We start from the raw sequence: 18435 nt of genomic DNA on the forward strand, positions 1-18435 counted from the left end.
GCTCGGCCGCCCGGAGTGGACCTTTCTCCTCGTGCGGGTCCCGCCCGCCGGCGTGCGGCGCCCCCGCCGGGCTGCCTCTGCTCCGGCCGCCGGCGACCCTCGCCCCTTCACGGGCTTCGTGGCCCAAGCCAAGTGTCCCACGGATGGGCCCACGTCTGTTGTTCTAGAAGCCGTCAACTCAGACGGCCCCCAGGCCATCGAGTCTTCAGTGTCCTGCCAGCTCGGCGTACACCTGCCCTGTGTTGTCAGCCTGGTAAGGGTCAATAGGAACCAAGATCCGGTGGTGTTGACCAGGAGAATGGACACGACCTTGAATGCAACCTTTCAGTTCGACTGCCTGCAAGCCACGTTAATTGATGCGAGGTGGAGAGTCTATTCAGTGCCCTCCGTGTCCCATGTGCCAGACTGGAATCAGCCTTTGGACGTTCCACAGCTCAGCTTAGGGGCAACTCCAGCGTATATGCGTATCCCCCCAAATTCTTTATCTTGGGGGGTGTACGTGTTTAATTTCACTCTCGACATCTACACAGCGAGGTCAAATACGCCTGTGGCAGCAGGCTCCGATGCCGTATACGTCTCCGTTGTTCGCAGCGACCTCCAGGCGGTGGTTGTTCCTGCCGGGCCCAGAATAACGATAAATTTCACAGATGCGCTGGTTCTGAATGGAACAGGGTCCTCGGACCCAGATTCCAGCAACTCCTCCACCGGACTCCTTTTTTCTTGGTACTGCACCACAGATAACACAAACTACCAAGGAGAGAGGATTACCCTGGTGAGCACGAAACTCTGTCTGGCTGCGAAGCAGACCGATCTGCGGTGGAAAGGGGTCTCTGGCCCCATCCTGTCCCTTTTGCCAAGAACACTGAGAGGCAGAAATGTGTATTATTTCAGAATGGTGATCCGGAAGGGCAGTCGAACAGCGTTTGCGGATAGGAGGGTGGACGTGCTCCTGGGACCAACACCCGCAGCGCACATTTCATGTGTTGAAAATTGTGATAACGTTTTGGTGATTTCGGCTAGGTTCTCTTTGTTTCTAAACTGCCCAGCGTGTGCAGGAGAGCATAATTCCTATAACTGGTCGGTTCTGTCGACTTCAGGTAAAGAGATCGCGTTCGACTGGGCGAAGGAAAGCACAACAGGGAGGACCAGGGCTCATCTGTCCATAAAAGCTTTTGCTTTTAGGGCTTTCTCTGAAGCTGAGTTTTGGCTGTCTCTATATTCAGTAACTTGGAGCGGAGCACCCTTGAAATTGAAATACTCCTTTACTATTAACCACGCCCCTGAAACTGGGAAGTGCAACATGACTCCAACTCAGGGGCTTGCGTTTTTAACCAAGTTTGTCATCCGGTGTACTAATTTCACGGATAAGGACATCCCTCTTACATACAAAATGGTAGTTTCTGATTTGTACGGTTTCGGGCAAATGGGCTCTGTGAAAGAGAACCCGTTGGGGGCCATCCTGCACTGGGGGCCTGAGTCCACATCACCCCCTTCCTTTCTCCCTGTTGGTGTGTTGGCTAATCATTATGTCATAAAGGTCGCCGTTCAGGTATATGACTCTCTAGGCGCCTACACTCTGGTGGCCCTGCACGCCACCGTACGGCCTCCTATGGACAGAATCTCGTCAAGGAGCGTGCTTGATCGACTATTCAACTTCACCATGGGGCCGAGTTCACCACTCTCCACTTTGCTCGACGAGCAGGCCTTTCTACCCGCAGGTTACTTGATTTATATCTCGGCTTCCATTGTGAACAACATGGAAACGAACTTAACTTTGCAAGCCGACAAAATCAGACTCCGGGAACACCTGGTCAACCAGACCTTCCTTCTTCCCAACGGCACCTTGGAGGAAATTAGCCAGGTGGTCATGTGTGTGACCAAAGTAACCCAGACGACCTCTGGATTCAGTCGAATGGCTCACAAACTTGCCATGCTGAGGACCTGGCAAGCCAACCACGCCCTACGACAATCTCAACAAACAGGCAAACCCTTTGACGCTGAGCAGATAGAAATCGTGAGCACCGGGATATTAACCAGTTTGTCTAATATCCTTAAACTGACTGTTCACTATGAAGTAATCGATGAGCCTTTCTATGGGTTGGAGTTGCTAGCAGATACAATATTGGCTGGCATGGTGCCAGGGAATGAAACCATTGAGATGACGACCTCCAGCTTTAACATGTACATCAAGAAAGTGGAAAAGAGGGATATTGAGGAGCTCTTCAGCAGTGAGGAGCTTGGTCGAAATCGTTTCCATCTGCTGCTAAATTCGAGCAGTGTCCCCAGCATGCCCGAAGATGCTCTGATCACTATCATGTTTTGTGAGTTTGCAGATGACCCCTTTCCTTGGCTGACTCAGCAGGAAATGTCCTCCGTGGAGGTGGTTGGGTTCAGAATGACAGGCGTCGCCGCCGATGGCAACGTGATAGAGATCACGCCCGATGTAGCAGAAATGCACATGGTCAGAAAAAACTTGAACTCTGCGGCCTTTAATCTCACGGTGGGACCGGACAACGCGCCGGGTAAAGTTAATGAGCTCTTCAAAAGGACGACAGGGGAGTTTAGCTTTGAGGTGGACAGCAGCGCGGTGAACGAGGTGCTGGTCCACATCGTGACGGAAGTGACCCTGGTGTTCACGGCATCGGTATACGCCGGCCGTGAGATCACCCCCGCCGCCTTGGTGGCCACCTTCTTCGTGCCCTATGACATCCCTCCCATCAGCAACCAGAGTGAGCTGTTTGACGGGGCCTGTGCGGTGAAGGCGGCCCGCGTGATTTGCCTCCCGTTGTCCCTGCTGCAGCTCGTAGCCCAGCGAGGCAGCTCGTCGGAGTGCACCATGACCGTGACCCTGCATGCTCCTCGCTTCGTCATGGCGCCCAGCACCAAGCTAGTGAGGATTGCCCTTTTCAGCGTCCAGTGCTTGGACATGTACGGGATCCAGAGCGATTGGAGAGAAGACTCCTGCGTTGTGGGAGAGAAGGCCACCTGGGACAAGATGCACTGCGTCTGCAAAAGCCCCAGGAGGGCCCGGCGGCAGCTGGATGCGGTCGCGAGGGCCAGCGCGCACCTGCAAACGCACTTTCTGACGGCCAAGGTGATTGTGGTCCCTAATCCCGTAGATCTACGGCTGGAGCTCATCAAGAGCGTCCCCCAAAACCCAGTGACTCTCTTTGTTGTGCTTTTCATTATGCTCACGTACGTATTCCTAGCGTTCTGGGCCTTGCACAAGGACGCCATGGACCAGCTCCTGCGGCAGGACATGATCATTCTGCCCGACAACGACCCTTACGATAAGGTCTGCTACCTGCTCACCATTTTCACCGGCGCCCGCTATGGGGCCGGGACCAGGGCCAGTGTCTTCATCCAGCTGAAGGGGACGGAGGGCGACAGCAGCGTGCATTGTTTGAGCCACCCCTACTTTACCACCCTCTACCGGGGAAGCATCAACACTTTCCTCCTCACGACAAAAAGCGACCTGGGGGACATCCACTCCATTCGCGTGTGGCACAACAATGAGGGCAGAACCCCCAGCTGGTATCTGAGCAGAATCAAAGTGGAAAATCTGTTCAGCAGACACATCTGGCTCTTCCTCTGCCGGAAATGGCTTTCTGTTGACACCTCTTTGGACCGAACGTTTCACGCCATCAGCCCCAACCAGCCCCTGAACAAAAAGGACTATTTCCTGATAGATTTGATTTACAAGCTGGGGAGAAACCACATGTGGTTCTCCGTTTTCTCCGGGGTCAGCGCAAGGCCGTTCAACAGGCTGCAGAGACTGTCCTGTTGCCTAGCCATGCTGCTGTCCTCCCTTTTATGCAACATTATGTTCTTTAATCTCAACAAAAAAGAAGACGTGGAGGCCGATAGGAAGTACATCAGGTCGGTGATGATAGGACTGGAAAGTGTCCTGATCACGCTGCCTGTGCAGCTCCTGATCGCTTTCCTGTTCACCTATTCCCAGAAGGAAGCTCGGGTGACTCTCCAGGAGGCGTCTCCCCTGGAGACCCCCTTCGTACCAGTCTCCAGCGAGTACTGGGAGGAACGGCTGAGAAAGTGGCACGCTGAGGAAACCGAGGGCGCCCCCGGCGAGGGGACTCGGAAGCCTGCCCGCGGGAAAAGCGCCAGACTTCATCGGAAGGCTCCCAACAGGGGGACCGTCACAAAGCAGCACCCGCATAAGAAAGCAGAGAGCAAGGTCCCCCACCCCCAGGAGGCAGATGCGCACGCCGGTAAGGAGAATGCAGAGGGCAGTGGAGGCGGCGCGCCTGCGCGGCAGCCCTCCCAAGAGAATCCTCCAGAACTCCAGAAGCAGAGGATCGTCCTGCCCTGGTGTTTCGTTTACATAGCGTGGTTCTTGGTTTTCGCCACTTGCAGCGTGTCTGCGTTCTTCATCGTGTTTTATGGGCTGACCTACGGCTACGAAAAGTCCATAGAGTGGCTCTTTGCCTCGTTTTGTGCCTTCTGTATGTCCATCTTTCTGGTGCAGCCGTCCAAAATCATACTCCTGTCGGGCTTCAGGACAAGTAGGACCAAGTACTGCAAAAACCTCTCGTGGGCGAGCCGGCACCACTACACCGAGATGAAGCTGTTCCACGTGAAGATGACCCCGGAAGAAATGCGAAGGCGACACGAGCAAGTCACGCAGCTGCGGAGCTCCAGGATGTACCAGCCCCTCACCGACGACGAGGTCCGAATATTCCAGCGAAAGAGGCGGGTCAAGAGACGGGCGCTCCTGTTCCTCAGCTACATCCTCACCCACTTCCTGTTTCTGGCCCTCTTGCTGAGCCTGGTGGCCCTCCTGCGCCACACCGACAGCTTCCACTACAACCAGTTCATCCGCGACCAGTTCTCGGCGGGCCTCGGCGCGGTGACCAGGCTGGAGGACATCTATGGGTGGCTGGGCGTCGCCCTGCTGCCTCTGCTCCACAACGACCCGATGCCCACTTTTCTGCCCGACAGCTCCTCCAGGATCCTCGGCCTCCCGCTCCTGCGGCAAGTGAGGGCCAGGCCCGGCGAAAGACTCTGCCCGCCTGCCAAAGATTTCGCGCAGGACAGCGTGGCGAGAGAAATCCGCTGTCACCCCGAGTATGGCAGGGACCCAGAAGACACTGAAAGCTACTCCAACGGCTGGAACAGAGTCAGTAAGCGGGCCGCAGACAAGAACACCGACGGGTTTACTTATAAGCCTCCGGAGAAGACGTGGGTGTACTTCTCCCATGGACTCTTACACACCTACGGGTCGGGAGGCTACGGCTTCTATTTTTTTCCGGAGCAGCAGCGGTTTAACTCCAGCCTGAGGCTCCAGGAGCTCCAGAGCAGCGACTGGCTTGACGAGAGGACCTGGGCGGTGATTCTGGAGCTGAGCACCTTCAACCCCGACGTCTGTCTCTTCTGTAGCGTTTCTGTCATTTTTGAGGCTTCGCAGCTAGGAGTCGTGAACACGAGCATCTCCACGCATTCCTTCTCGCTTGCCAATTTCGACAGGAGGACGTCCACTGAGCTCTACCTGTACGTGGCTGTTCTCATTTTCTTCTTTGCCTACGCCGTTGACGAGGGTTACGTCATTTTGCAGGAAGGGACCTCCTACGTGACGAGTGTGTACAATTTGCTCAACTTGGCTCTGAAATGCAGTTTTGCCGTGCTGATCGCCCTGTTCCTCAGGAAACATTTCCTGGCCACCAGCATCGTTCAGTTCCACCTGTGGAACCCTGCCGAGTTTGTCCCCTTTCATGCCGTCTCCCGGCTAGATCACGTCATGAGGGTCATTTTGGGCTTCCTGTTATTTCTGAGTGTCCTGAAGACGCTCAGGTACTCAAGGTTCTTTTACAACGTGCGCCTGGCTCAGCGGGCCATCCAGGCCGCCCTTCCCGGCATCTGCCACGTGGCCCTGGTGGTGGCCCTGTACTTGTTCGTGTACGTGGCCTTCGGCTACCTGGTGTTCGGCCAGCATGAATGGAACTACAGTAACCTGATTCACGCCACGCAGACGATTTTCGCCTACTGCGTCTCAGCGTTCCAGAACACCGAGTTCTCCGACGACCGGGTGCTGGGGGTCCTCTTCCTCTCGTCTTTCCTGCTGGGGATGATCTGCATCCTCATCAACTTGTTTCAGGCGGTGATCCTCTCTTCCTACGAGGAGATGAAGCAGCCCGTGTACGAGGAGCCGTCGGACGAAGCGGAAGCCATGACCTATCTGTGTCGCAGGCTGAGAGCCGTGTGCAGGTGTCTGCCCTTCCGACCCAAGGACCCGGATGAGCCAGAATTCTTCGAGGACATGCTGTACGGGCAGCCGGAGAAGAACAGCCGCCGGCACCTGGGGCTCAAGACCAGAAACGTTAACGGGAAGAAAATGGTGTATCTTGTTGTGTGAGCCGAGGCAGTGTCCAGAACCACAGGCGAGGGCTCCGCACCCCCGCAACGCCACCCCTGCCCCGGACGTAAGGAATGTTCAGTGGCCCGGCCATGCTTTCTGCCCGTCACCTTTAAAATGCACACCCCTACATTTGGCAGTATCTTCACTGTTGGCCTCTGTTCTTGGGTGTTGGGAGTGAAAGGCGGGGCTGCGGCAGGGAGGAGGGGGCCCGTGTGGGAGCCCCAGATGCCCCTCTGGAGAGGGAGTTAGGTATCTCTGGAGCCCACAGCAGTTTAGAGACCCAGAGTTGGGGGACAGAGACCTAAAGGGCCCCCACTTCCACCTTGCCAGGCGGAGCCTTCTCCTGCTATGACTTGGCTCCCCCCCACCCCCCCAGGGCTGGCAGCCCAGAGCCTTATGGCTCCCTCATCCCTCCGGGACCCCCCTCTGCAGACCAGGACTGGAGCCTCCCCCCGGCCCCCCCCCCATGCTCCAGCTGGCACAGGGCTGCAGGGACCTTTCGGGGAGTTCCAGATCTGTCCTGCTGCTTATGAATTCAGGGATGGGAACTGAGGGTCAGAAACTCCCCACCTGTTCCTTAGGGCAACTGCAAGTTAAAGACGTAAAGTTTAACAACATTTTCCGGACCTTGGGATGTGAATTTCGTTAAGTGACACAGAGGTGTGTGTGTTGGGTGAGGGCTCACCCTGAAAGGTGGCAGGTTTTCTATGTAGTGACGGTACCGGTACATCCATCCAGGACCGGGGCTCTGGGTGTCAACGGCGTGGCGGGTTATTTGGGACTAGTGAAGAGAATGTACTTTATTGGTTAAGAGAAACAGGGGAAGTGGCTCATAGTTTTGCTGAGAAGCGTGTTCACTGATGAAGAGGCCGCGTTAAAGCTTACTCAGAATTAAATGTGCGCTTTCTTCTGTGAAAGCTGCAGTGATTTCCGCTTGAGGGGCACGTACTCGGACGCTCCTGCCTTCCACGCGGAGGGCCCGACAAGGGGGACACCAACCCGGGGGGCGGGGGCTCTGTCCCAGGTGCCCCTGCGGTCCGTGGCACTCACACAGCAGTGTCCCCAGGGCAGATGTGGATTTTCTAAGTCCCCTGGTGGGGAGCTCACGGGGGTGGCCGGGTCCACAGTGGCCCACTGGCCTCGACCAGAGTGCACGCTCGTAGATGTCACCCCTCTTTACCACCCGACTTCTGAACGGGTTGAGAAGAAGTCAACACGGGGCCCAAATAGCTCCTTTTTACTTTCGGAGGCCGGTTGTGGTCCGGTCAGGTCCATGCACTTGCCGTGGGAGCACAGGATGACAGAGCCCAGCCACGGGCAGCCAGGCAGTCCTCCCCTTAGAGCTTGGGAGAGCCACACAGGCGTGGGTCGGAAATTAGCAATCAGCTCCCTCTCCAGGCTCGGGGTACAGTGGCCGGCCTCCCATCCCAGGAAGAATGTTCAGGGGGTGTGGCTGCGCCCCACAACCCGGAGCTGTTGGGAGGGAGGGGGTGCCAGCTGGAGAGCCCTCCGGTGCAGGGCCATGCCTCCTGGTACCGACATGGCAGCCGTCTGAGGGGGACCAGCCGGGCAGCTCTGGGTCCAACCAAGGAGATGAGGCTTTCCCCCTCTGGTTACAGTGAGAAGTCTGGCGGGCACCGGACTTTGCCACGCATATCGGGAAAGAAGAGAGCGCCAGGGGCCTTCTAATCCAACAGAGCAATGATAAGTGTCATATGGTTAAGAAATGTAGACATGCCAATTACAACATTATCAGGAAAGCAGAGTAACAAGTGAGACAAAAGTACAGGGTGTTTTTTGAAGGGCATATTTTTTTTTAATGTTTCATTTATTTTTGAGAGAGAGAGAGAGAGAGAGCGAGCGAGCATGAGCAGGGGATGGTCAGAGAGAGGAAGACAGAGAATCCGAAGACAGGCTCTGAGCTGTCAGCACAGAGCCGGACGCAGGGCTTGAACCCACAAATCGCGAGATGACCTGAGCCGAAGTCGGATGCTCAACCGACTGCGCCCCCCAGGTGCCTCGAAGGCCATATTATTATTATTATCATTATTATTATCATCGTCATCATCATTGTCATTATTTATTCTCATACGCAAAAACATAAAACCTGAAATGGTTCTAGACTTTTCCCTCCTGTTGGGTTGTGGCCGCTTCCTCACCTGGGAGGGAAAAAAGTACATCCACGTCGGTTTCTCTGAGGACCCCGTGCAGGTCAAGCAACGAGACCACAACTTAGCAATTTTAAAGCCGTTTCTAAAGATTCCTTTGTCCTCCTCCTATTCCAGGAACAGCGTAGCCATGTTCTGGAACAAGCTGGCGACAGTTCTGAATACCCTCCCAAGTCCGCACCGAATGGGAAACCACGATGAATGTTCTTGGATTTGTTCTCAGTGTGGCCCCTTAAGAACTCGGAGTTCAAGGAGTCTTCTAGGGGGAGAGCGCTCATTAGCTGTGGCCCCAGGGGCTACATCCGCCACAGACTCTCATGCTTTCCCAAAACTGCATTGTTTACAATTTTATTTAGAGAGACGGAGCACGCACAAGTGGGGGAGGAGGGCAGAGGGAGAGCAAAAGAGAGAGAGAGAGTCTTAAGCAGGCTCCGCACCCAGAACAGAGCCTGACACTGGGCTCCATCCCATGTCCCTGGGGTCGTGATCTGAGTGGAAATCAAGAGTCAGACGCTCAATTGACTGAGCCACCCAGGGCCCCCAAAACTTGCATTTTTAAAAAAATCTTTTTTTTAAAGTTTATTTATTTCAAGAGAGAGAGAGAGGGCGTGGGAGGGTGGCAGAAAGAGGGAGAGAGAGAGAATCCCAAGCAGGTTCTGCACTGTCGGCACAGAGTCCGACATGGGGCTGGAACTCATGAACCGTGAGATCACGACCTGAGCCGAAATCCAGAGCTGGATGCTTAATTGACTGAGCCACTAAGACGCCCCGAAAACCTGCATGTTTAAGGCCCGCTTCGGTATGTATATTTTACTGTTCAAGATTTACCTAAAAATGATACAACAGTAAAATCGTTTTCTCCACTGGTAACAAAAACAGGTCTCTAAATAATCCTCCTGGCTTCACACAGCGGAGAACCCAACTTTGAAGGCGTTCCCAGTGTGGCGAGTCAGGGGTGTGTCCCATAGCTGTGTCAGGTGTGTCACTGTGTACCACAGGGCTTTCACTGGGCGCTGGGGACATTGTTCTTACTTCCTCCAGACTCATCTTGCCACACACACGTGGGGGGTCTGGACTTTTCTGGATAAACATTCTACTTTTACAGGTTGACTTTAAAAACTCAGGCTTGGGGCACCTGGGTGGCTCAGTCGGTTAAGGGTGCAACTTCAGCTCAGGTCATGATCTCAAGGCTTGTGAGTTCAAGCCCGGCGTCGGACTCTGTGCTGACAGCTAGCTCAGAGCCTGGAGCCTGCTTCAGATTCTGTGTCTCCCTCTCTCCCTGACCCTCCCCTGCTCACACTCTGTCTGTCTCTCTCTCTCTCTCTCAAAAATAAACTTATAAATACATACATACATACATATATAAAAACTCGGGCCTGCTTCTAAAATTTCATTGCAGCAAAAGCAAAATGCAGGCCTTTAGACCTTAATTTTACTGGCAGAAATGGAAAAAAGGGTGACTCGGCTCATTGCTAAGGGCGAAATGAGGCGCCCGCAGTGCCGCCCTTTCCTTTCCACCAGCAGCACTTCGCGTTCGATTCCAGTGTACATTTAACGCCTTAGCTTTTTCTGTCTCCACCTCAATACACAGTGCACAATATTTGTTCAGTGTTGTGATTGTTAAAAGGCTATAAGGTAGCCTTTAAAAACCACTTTTAGACAGCAGCGTGTAAATCCTGCCGGCACAGAGGGGGAATTACCTCCCCCGAGGGTCACTGCTAACACTAGGGGTGTTAGTACTACAAATCCCCGTATGTCTAAATATTCAAAGGTTATGAAATAAGCTTACAAACCACTGCATAGAATATAATATATATATTCTATCACTGGCCTTACAAACACAGCTTTGTAATGAGAAAAAACTATGTAAAGCGATGGTTTTTGTGTAGCCGAAAATTGGCAAAATATCAACAGTAACTGAATTACTATCGTGTACCTCTGTGTGTTCTCTCGATGGGCCACTGGTCCCTGGATGTGCAAAAAGGCGTACAGAATCCACCCGTGAGGTATTATGTACGCATTCCTATAAAACAACATTCTTTTGCTGTTATTTCAGAAAAAAAATCATCATGTTGATAAGAACAAAGATTTTCACATAATCATGTCCTATGGACGATAGTGCTAAGTCACTGAACTTTTCCTGAATCCTCAGAGCGCTTAGATTGTTTCTAATTATTTCAGTTGGGAGAGCAGGCATTCTCCTGAGGGGAGTGGCCACTAGAATTGTCAATATGTTTTTTTAAGTTTATTTGTTCATTTTAAGAGACAGCATGAGCAGAGGGGCAGAGAGGGGTGGGGGGGAGAGGGAGGGAGAGAACCCAAGTAGGCTCCGTTGGGTCAGCTCAGAGCCTGACGCGGGGCTCGAACTTAGAAACTATGAGATCCTGGGGCGCCTGGGTGGCTCAGTCGGTTAAGCCTCCGGCTTCGGCTCAGGTCCGATCTCACGTTTGTGGGTTCGAGGCCCGCGTCGGGCTCTGTGCTGACAGCTAGCTCAGAGCCTGGAGCCTGCTTCCGATTCTGTGTCTCCCTGTCTCTCTGCCCCTCCCCCCCTCATGCTCTGTCTCTCTCTGTATCAAAAATAAATAAAAACATTAAAAAAATAAATTAAAAAAGAAAAGAAACTGTGAGATCCTGCCCTGAGCCAAAACCAGGGGTCGGATGCGTAAACGACTGAGCCACCCAGGCGCCCCTGTCAATAAAATTCTTAAAGCTTTAGATTTAGAAGTGAACCCATCGATGTCAACGTTGTGTTTGCACATTGTAAAGAGGGCGCATATGCAAAACTTCCATCTGTGCAACGTCACAAGATGCTTTAATTTCTTCCCCGAAATGTTAGCCTTATCTACCACCGTTTCTCACAGTCTACCTCCATCCAGAAGGCATGTGTGTTTGTTAAGTTCACGTGTTCCAGGGGTGGGATGTTATTAAGAGAAGCAGAGGGGCGCCTGGGCGGCTCAGTCAGTTAAGCGTCCGACTTCGGCTCAGCTCATGATCTCGCGGCTTCTGAGTTGGAGCCCCAGGTCAGGCTCTGTGCTAACAGCGTGGAGCCTGCTTGGGATTCTCTCTCTCCCTCTCTGTCTTCCTCTCTCTCTCTCTCAGAAGTAAATACACAGAAAGAGAGAGAGACAGAGAGACAGAGAGAGAGAGAAGTGGAAACTGCCCCAGGCCACTCACTCTGTTCAAATCCCTCTTCAATACAGATCCACCTAGATGCAAAGTGGCCTGAAAGCGGCCACTACCGAGAGGAGCTCAGGGCTGTTTGTGCGGGAATCTTCGCACTCAGACGGCAGCAAACGTTTCTGTTCTCTAGTTCTAATTCCCCTGCATCAAATTCGAATGCCGTTTTGGTGTTTAAAAAAAAGTGCTTTATTTTTTTAGATCAGTCTTAGGTTTACCTCACACTTGGGCGGAAACTACAGATTTTCCATTGACCCCTGGCCCCCACACACATGCACAGCCTCCTCAATCACCAGCATCCACCAGGTGGTTCTTTTGTTACAACGGCTGAATCGACACTGTCACCCCAAACCCATAGGTGACATCAGGGCTCACTCGTGGTGGCGTATGTTCTAGGAGTTCGGACAGATGTGTAATGATATGGTTCCACCATTATATTGCCATACAGCGTAGTCTCACCGCCCCAAAGACCCTAGTGTCCCATCCGTCCCTCCTTCCCTCCCCTGTAACACCTGGCAGACATCGATCCTTTTCCCATCTCCATGGTTGTGCCTTCCCAGAATTCCCAGAATGTGCCTTCCCCAGAGTGGGAATTATGTAATATATATGTTTTTCAGATTGGCTTCTTTCATTTAGTAACATGCATTTAAATTTCCTTCATGTCTTTTCATGACTCGCTAACTCCTCTCTTTTTAGCCTCTAGTAAGATTCCATTGCCTGGACGGACCACAGTTTATTCACCTACTGAGGGAGATCTTGGTCGCTTCCAAGGTTGGGCAATTATGCACACAACTGCTATAAACACCCACATGCAGGTTTCTGTGTGGACGTTAGCTTTAATTCCTCTGGGGAGTCCCCAGGGGCATGATTGCTGGGCTGTACGGTGAGAGTGTGTTTAGTTTTGTAACAAAAAGCCACACTGTCTTCCCAAAGGGCTGTGCCACTTTGTATTCCCACCAGCCACGAAGGGGCGTTCTGTTGCTCCACACCCTCGTCAGCATTTGGTGTTGTCAGCATTTGGATGTCGGCCGTTCTAAGAAGCATGGAATAGAAACTCGTTGTTTAAATCCATGTTTCCCTGATGACCTAGGACATGGAGCATCGTTTCGTATGCTTACCTGCCATCTGTATATTTTCTTTGGTGAGATGTCTGTTCAGGTCTTGGCCCACTTTTTAATTAGGTTGGTTGTCTTCTTATAGTTGAGTTTTTAGATTTGCTTGTACATTTTGGATAACAGTCCTTTATCATACACAGCTTTTGCAAATATCTTCTCCCATCCCGTGACTGGTCATTTCATTGTTTTGATATAGTGCATGTAGTTTCTCTTCTTTTTAAAGATGATGACATCTCTATTCTTCTCTACAAGTGGTTTATTGTATTTCCACAAGTATCTGTAAATATGTAGCTTCTCTTAGGAAACCATTTTAAATTTTTTTTTAAGTTTATTTGAGAGAGAGAGCGCGCATGCACTCCTTGCAGGTGCGGCAAAGGGAGAGGAAGAGAGGTTCCATGCTGTCAGTGTAGAGCCTGCAGCGAGGCCTCCACCATGTCAGCAAACCATGAGCTGAAATCAAGAGTCTGGGGCTTAACCCGCTTGGCCACCCAGGGAAATTATTTAAAAATATAGATATTTGGAGATAATTTTAAACCTTGTGGATTTTTTTTGGTAAACTTTTTCTTATATTAAAAAACTGTGGACGACTCAAATTCAAAATTAACATTATTTTCTACCGAAGACGAGCATTTACTCTTTGACTATTCCCCTTGGCTCCCCTATCTAGCCCATCTGGTAAGTAGTCTAACCTGTGCAATAGTTTTAACAGTATTCCTGAGATCAAGGTCATGCATCTCAGTGGTTCTAGGTCATATACTCAATGCTTCATCCAGAGAGGATGCACCCAGAAAAATACCCAACCGTAGAAGATCTCTGAATCGATTCAAAAAATACCCTTGCTGTAAGCACCCTGAGGTCACAAGCACGAGTTAGAACATCAGGGTGCTTGCTAAACTCCCGGGTGGGCCCCACCTTCGGAGCCCGGTGGAAACCCGCGGAGCCTGGGAGCGGCCACAACACTGCGCCCGCCCAGCGCGCTCGAGTTAGAGGACCGCCCCTCGCCGCCTTCGCCGAGCTCCGCAGGCGGAAGTTTACCCTGAAGCTCCGCCCCGGGATGCCGGGGGCGGGGCCACGACGGGGCTGCGCACGCGCCTTTGGCCGGGACGGTAGCCGGCGGCGGGCTTCGCGGTTTAGAGGTGCCGGTGGCTCGGGGGAGGTTGGAGGTGTTCCCGGCGCCGAGGTCCGAGCGGCCGCCCGCGGCGTTGGGGCGGGACGGAGGACGCGGGAAGGGCCAGGGGCGGGTTCGGGGGTGCGCGGCCCCCCAGGAAACTGAGGCAGTCAGGCGGAGATGCGCAGGCGCCTTCGGGGCTCGTCGCTGGGGGCTGACGCAGCCGGGGGAGACCTGCACCGGCCCCGTTTGCTTAGAGAAGCACAAGCAGGATAAATAAAGAAAAGAAAGCCCGTAGATGTCTGTATTCAAACTGCCGAAAGCCAAAAATATGAGAAATCTTGGAGATAGCCCGAGGGTGGTTCAGTAGGTCCGCGATCGGGGAAAGCCTGGAGCGGGAGCAAGAGCGAGGAGGTGGCCAAGTGCAGCGGAGCGAAGGGGGCGAGGGGGGCGTCCTGGAAATAGACGCTTTCGGAGGGAAAGGGGGCTCCAGTGGCGGGGGGCGGAGGTGATTCTGTTGTCCGCTTAGGCTTTGAGCACCGCCCGGAGCCTGCCTCGCACGAACTGGTGTTGAATTGTGTCCCCCTTACTCTGACCTGGAGGTTCCTTGTCTGTAAGGGGCGTCCTGGGTTTGCGGGTTAGAAACGCGCAGCTGGAGCCTTGGAGATGAGCGTCGTCCCCGGTTCCGCGGGTGACGTGTTCTGTCTCTTGAACTTGCAGATGGAGTGTGAGGCCGAGCGTCCTCCCCTGGGTGTGTTTAAGTGCCAACTCTGTGCCCTGACAGCCCCATACAGCTACGTGGGGCAGAAGCCCCCTGACACCCAGTCTATTGTGTGAGTACCCCACGCCCCTGGCCACGGAAGCTCCCCCCGCCGCAGCCCAGTGGCCGGAGCTGTTGGCTGGTGCCACGCCTGGGTCCCTAGCAGCGTCTGCATTTGGGGCGGTGCCTTGCACCGTCCCTCCCTGTGCCCTTCAAGGTACTTTCTCAGTAGGAAGCCTGCCCCCTCTCTGGCACTAGTGTGCCTGCGCCCTAAGGACCGCCTTCTGGTGAATCGGCCCAGAGCAGGCCTTGAGTAGAGCCAGCGGGTCCTGCGGCTTGAATCTTCACCTTTTTTTCGGCCTTCGTCAAATACCATATCGCGGGGAAGCTGACAAGTGCATGCGTGGCTCACCCAGTGTGTCACTCACGTGGCACAAGCGGCAGGGCGCGCGGCTTTCCTCCAGCTGGTTCATCTGCCGAGCAGGAACGTGGGGCGTCACAGAGCCCCGCTGGTCTGCGGTGTGTGGTGTGAGGCCACCACCTCAAACGGGGCCCCCTGGTTCTCCCTGGGTAGTGGAAGCAGGCCGCTTGGGAGTGGATGTCCCCACACTAGGGGTGTAGGGACGGCCTGGGGCTCCCTGGCCCCAGGGAGGCAGGCTGGGGCCTGGGGCCTTGCGTTGCGGAGGCCCGTCTTTGGGTGGGTGAGGAGCGGTTCTCTCCACGCGGCTGTCAGAGCCCCGGCCCCCACTGCTTGTCTTTCTGTTACTACTCGGTGGCGCAGGGGCCCAGCCCCTCCACCCGTGAGCCCACCGGGTGTGCCGGCCCTGGGGACGTCCACTCCACGCTGCCACCAGGCTTCTGCCGTCAGAGGTTCAGGCTGTTCTGACCTCTGGTGTCACTTCTGTCCCGCAGCCTTCTGGAGGAGAGTTATGTCATGAAGGACCCCTTCACCCCAGACAAGGGCAGATTCCTGGTCCTCGGCTCTCGGTGCAGTCTGTGCAGCCGGCTGGTGTGTGTGGGCCCGGTGGGTAAGCCGTGCGGGTAGGGGCTGCCCTCCCCCCCTCCCTGTGGCCGGGACCCCACATGCATGAGCGCGGGCCTTCCCGCGGATGGCGGGAGCATCAGCCTTCCTTGCCAGGGTGATCCCAGGAGCCCTCCCGGTCACTCAGTGGGGGGGCCAGGGGGCTCTTGGGGGCCACCTCATTATGGATGGGTCCTGCAGCCAACTGGGGTGAGCAGACAGGCAGAGGGGTGAGCTGGGGTCAGTCAGAGGGTCTCCGGGCCTCTGTGGCCACTGACAGCCCTCCGCCCGCCCCCAGCCATGTTAGCGGCCATGCTGCTTCTCTCCGTGGGACGGTGACCTTCCTACTTGTTTTTGGCGGGACCTTCCAGAGGAAGGAACTGCGCTTTCTGGAGCATTCTTGAGCATTCCTGTGCTCGGGGCCTGTTTTGCCAGCGCACATTCCTGCAGTCCGGCCCCAAGCCTAGCCGGGCAAAACCGTATTACACTCATGTGATAGATGAGGAAACTGAGGTTCGGAGGGGCCGAGTAGGCGTAGTCCACCGGGGTGGTGAGCTCGTTGTTTGAAAGCCCAAGGATGGCTGGAGGCAGAGCAGTGTGGCTGAGGAGTGCGGCCCCTGTGACCCGAGTGACCGGGCAGTAGAGGTGTCCCTGGGCATCCTGCCAGGGGGCATAGTGCCCACAAGGTCAGCCTCTGTCCCTGCAAGGCCAAGGTGATGAGATCGGAAGGGGCGGGAGGAGGCCTCCGTGAGGCAGGGGCCGGGGGTGTTTGCAGATGGGGCGGCTGGTGAGGACTCAGTCGGGGAGGAGCAGCTGCGAGATGAAGACTGGAAAGGGGGGCAGTGCCAGGCGGGGGGAAGCCTTGAATGCCACACTTACAAATTTGGGCAGCACTTGGTGCGCAGAGGAGCAGTGGGCTCCTGAAGTCTTCAGTGGTCTTCGATGAAATGGCTTGTTAGTGACCAGTGAGTCCTCTCTTACATAGGGACAGGTCTCTCCGGGGACTTGTAGGAAGGGCACCCTTGCCTTAGCTGAGGCACACTCTGAGCTGCTGGAATCAAGGGACCCCCCAAATACAGTGGCATGATTGTGACAAACAGGATTCACTTCTTTCTCGTGCGTGTGGAAGTCCAGGACAGGCGATGCCGACTGGAAAGACACTGCCGCCCTCCTCAGCACATCGTGTCTGCTGGGTCCACCGTGGCTGCTGTGGCTCCGGCCACATGCCCTTGCTCCCGCCAGCAGGGAGAGGCAGGGAGCACATCCCCATTCCTTCAAAGGGCATGACCAGGAGGTGGCACAGAGCTGCCATGTGGCCTTACCCAGTGGCAGAAGGGGCTAGGAAAGCAGTCTTTGGACAGGGCCCTGGGCAGTGGGCCTCCGGAGTTCAATGACAGGATGGGTGCAGGGGAGAACGACTGTGGTTGGACAGATGTGACCTCCTGGCCAGACCAGCCACCTGCCTGTGGTCCTTTTGGTCGGCGGGGCTGCCCCCAGCACTGGTGGTCACCAAGCCCGTGTCCCGCTCATGTGATGACCAGGAGAGGGAGGGATCTGCGGTTTCTGACTCTCAGGTGTGGCCTCCGCTCCAGCTCACTGGTCCCCGTGATGGCGACAGTGCAGGGCAGCCCCCAGGGTCTCTGTGCCGTCCCGCCTCCTCCACCTGGTCAACCTGTCGCTCTCTCTTCAACGCCTTTGGCAGCCTCACGGGGCGATTCCCGCAGGCTCAGAACCCCCGGACACCCTGCTGCCTGCCGGGGCTGGGTGGTCTCTTGCCCTACTCTGTCCTCCCTGGAAGTCCTCCCTCTGTTTCCCTTAGGTGAGGGCCACGTTCCTGGAGGTGGCTGGCTGCCCCCTCCCCTCCTCTATCAGCCCCCCTACCCTGTGGGTGCGGAGGGCTGGGCTCGGGGAGGAGCTACACCGTGCTCCCCGTTCTGTGGTGCTCAGCCCCCACCCCTCCCCCTTCCTCATTCAGGAATGCAGTTTATTCTATTCCAAGAGATTTTGCCTCCCCTGCGTCCGGGAGAACCTTGACGCCTTCCCTCGGGAAATCCAGCAAGACGTGGAAAGAAGGAAGGGACCATCGAAGAAGCCTGTCGGCCAGCCCGGGTCTGGGACGTGAGCGCAGCTGGGCGGCCTCTGCAGCCCGGGTCAGGGAGGGGCTGGGCTGGGCGCTGCTGTGCCGGCCTTTCTCAGGGCCATCGGGAGCAGCGCTGGGGGCTGAGGGAGCCGGGCCCCGCCTGCGGCAGCAAGAGGACAGGGAGCTGGGCAGAGAAGGCGCTCAGAAGGCCGACCTCAGACCAGGCACTCCGGAGACCCAGCCCCTTCCAGAGTTGCCCTTGCCCCTGGGACCACTGGGCGGGAAGCGACCCCGGCCGAGAGCTGGCACAAAGCAGCCGGGGTTGGGCCTGCTGTCCTTCTGGACCTGGGGCGCGGGGCGTCCCTGCAGGGTCATCCCCCCCCCCCCCCCCCCCCCCCCCCCCCCCCCCCCCCCCCCCCCCCCCCCCCCCCCCCCCCCCCCCCCCCCCCCCCCCCCCCCGCTGCTCCTGCTCCCCCGGGCCGCCCCGAGGGCCCTTCCCACTCCTCAGAGCCAGGAGTGCCTCCAGTGACACGCTGCTCTGCCCAGCCCCGAGGACACAGATGCCAAAGGACAAAGCTCCGGCCTCTCGCTGCACAGTCCCCGGAAGTGAGTGTGACGATGTCACTCAGCAGG

At 55.5% G+C, this 18435-nt stretch overlaps 2 protein-coding genes across 5 annotated transcripts; both read left to right on the plus strand.

Moving 5' to 3' along the window:
- Nucleotide 1: 1 nt before the first annotated feature.
- Nucleotides 2-6512, plus strand: PKDREJ (polycystin family receptor for egg jelly; the record flags this gene model as incomplete). Its single annotated transcript, XM_029954081.1, has 1 exon — nucleotides 2-6512. A coding segment is annotated over one exon (6369 nt), but the record flags the coding sequence as incomplete, so codon positions are not given.
- A 7370-nt stretch (nucleotides 6513-13882) lies between these two features.
- Nucleotides 13883-18200, plus strand: CDPF1 (cysteine rich DPF motif domain containing 1). Of its 4 annotated transcripts, none has more exons than XM_029953199.1 (4): nucleotides 13883-14013; nucleotides 14662-14774; nucleotides 15614-15725; nucleotides 17698-18200. In XM_029953199.1, exons 1-4 carry the CDS (start codon nucleotides 13888-13890, stop codon nucleotides 17842-17844), a joined length of 498 nt encoding a protein of 165 aa, XP_029809059.1. In that variant the 5' UTR covers nucleotides 13883-13887; the 3' UTR covers nucleotides 17845-18200. The 4 variants fall into 4 exon arrangements, with proteins under 4 accessions (XP_029809059.1, XP_029809060.1, XP_029809062.1 ...); XM_029953200.1 differs by having other exon boundaries at nucleotides 13890-13969; XM_029953202.1 differs by lacking the exon at nucleotides 13883-14013 and adding an exon at nucleotides 14046-14241.
- Nucleotides 18201-18435: the final 235 nt, after the last annotated feature.

Source organism: Suricata suricatta, chromosome 10, assembly GCF_006229205.1.
Source record: "Suricata suricatta isolate VVHF042 chromosome 10, meerkat_22Aug2017_6uvM2_HiC, whole genome shotgun sequence".
Lineage (NCBI taxonomy): Eukaryota > Metazoa > Chordata > Mammalia > Carnivora > Herpestidae > Suricata > Suricata suricatta.

Bases quoted from the DNA above. Each gene is read 5' to 3' on its own strand.
- CDPF1 (XM_029953199.1), top strand. From the start codon at position 13,888: ATGCCGGGGGCGGGGCCACGACGGGGCTGCGCACGCGCCTTTGGCCGG. The intron at 14,014-14,661 runs GTCCGAGCGGCC...TTGAACTTGCAG, and splicing joins GAGGTGTTCCCGGCGCCGAG to ATGGAGTGTGAGGCCGAGCG. The intron at 15,726-17,697 runs GTGGGTAAGCCG...TTCCTCATTCAG, and splicing joins GGCTGGTGTGTGTGGGCCCG to GAATGCAGTTTATTCTATTC.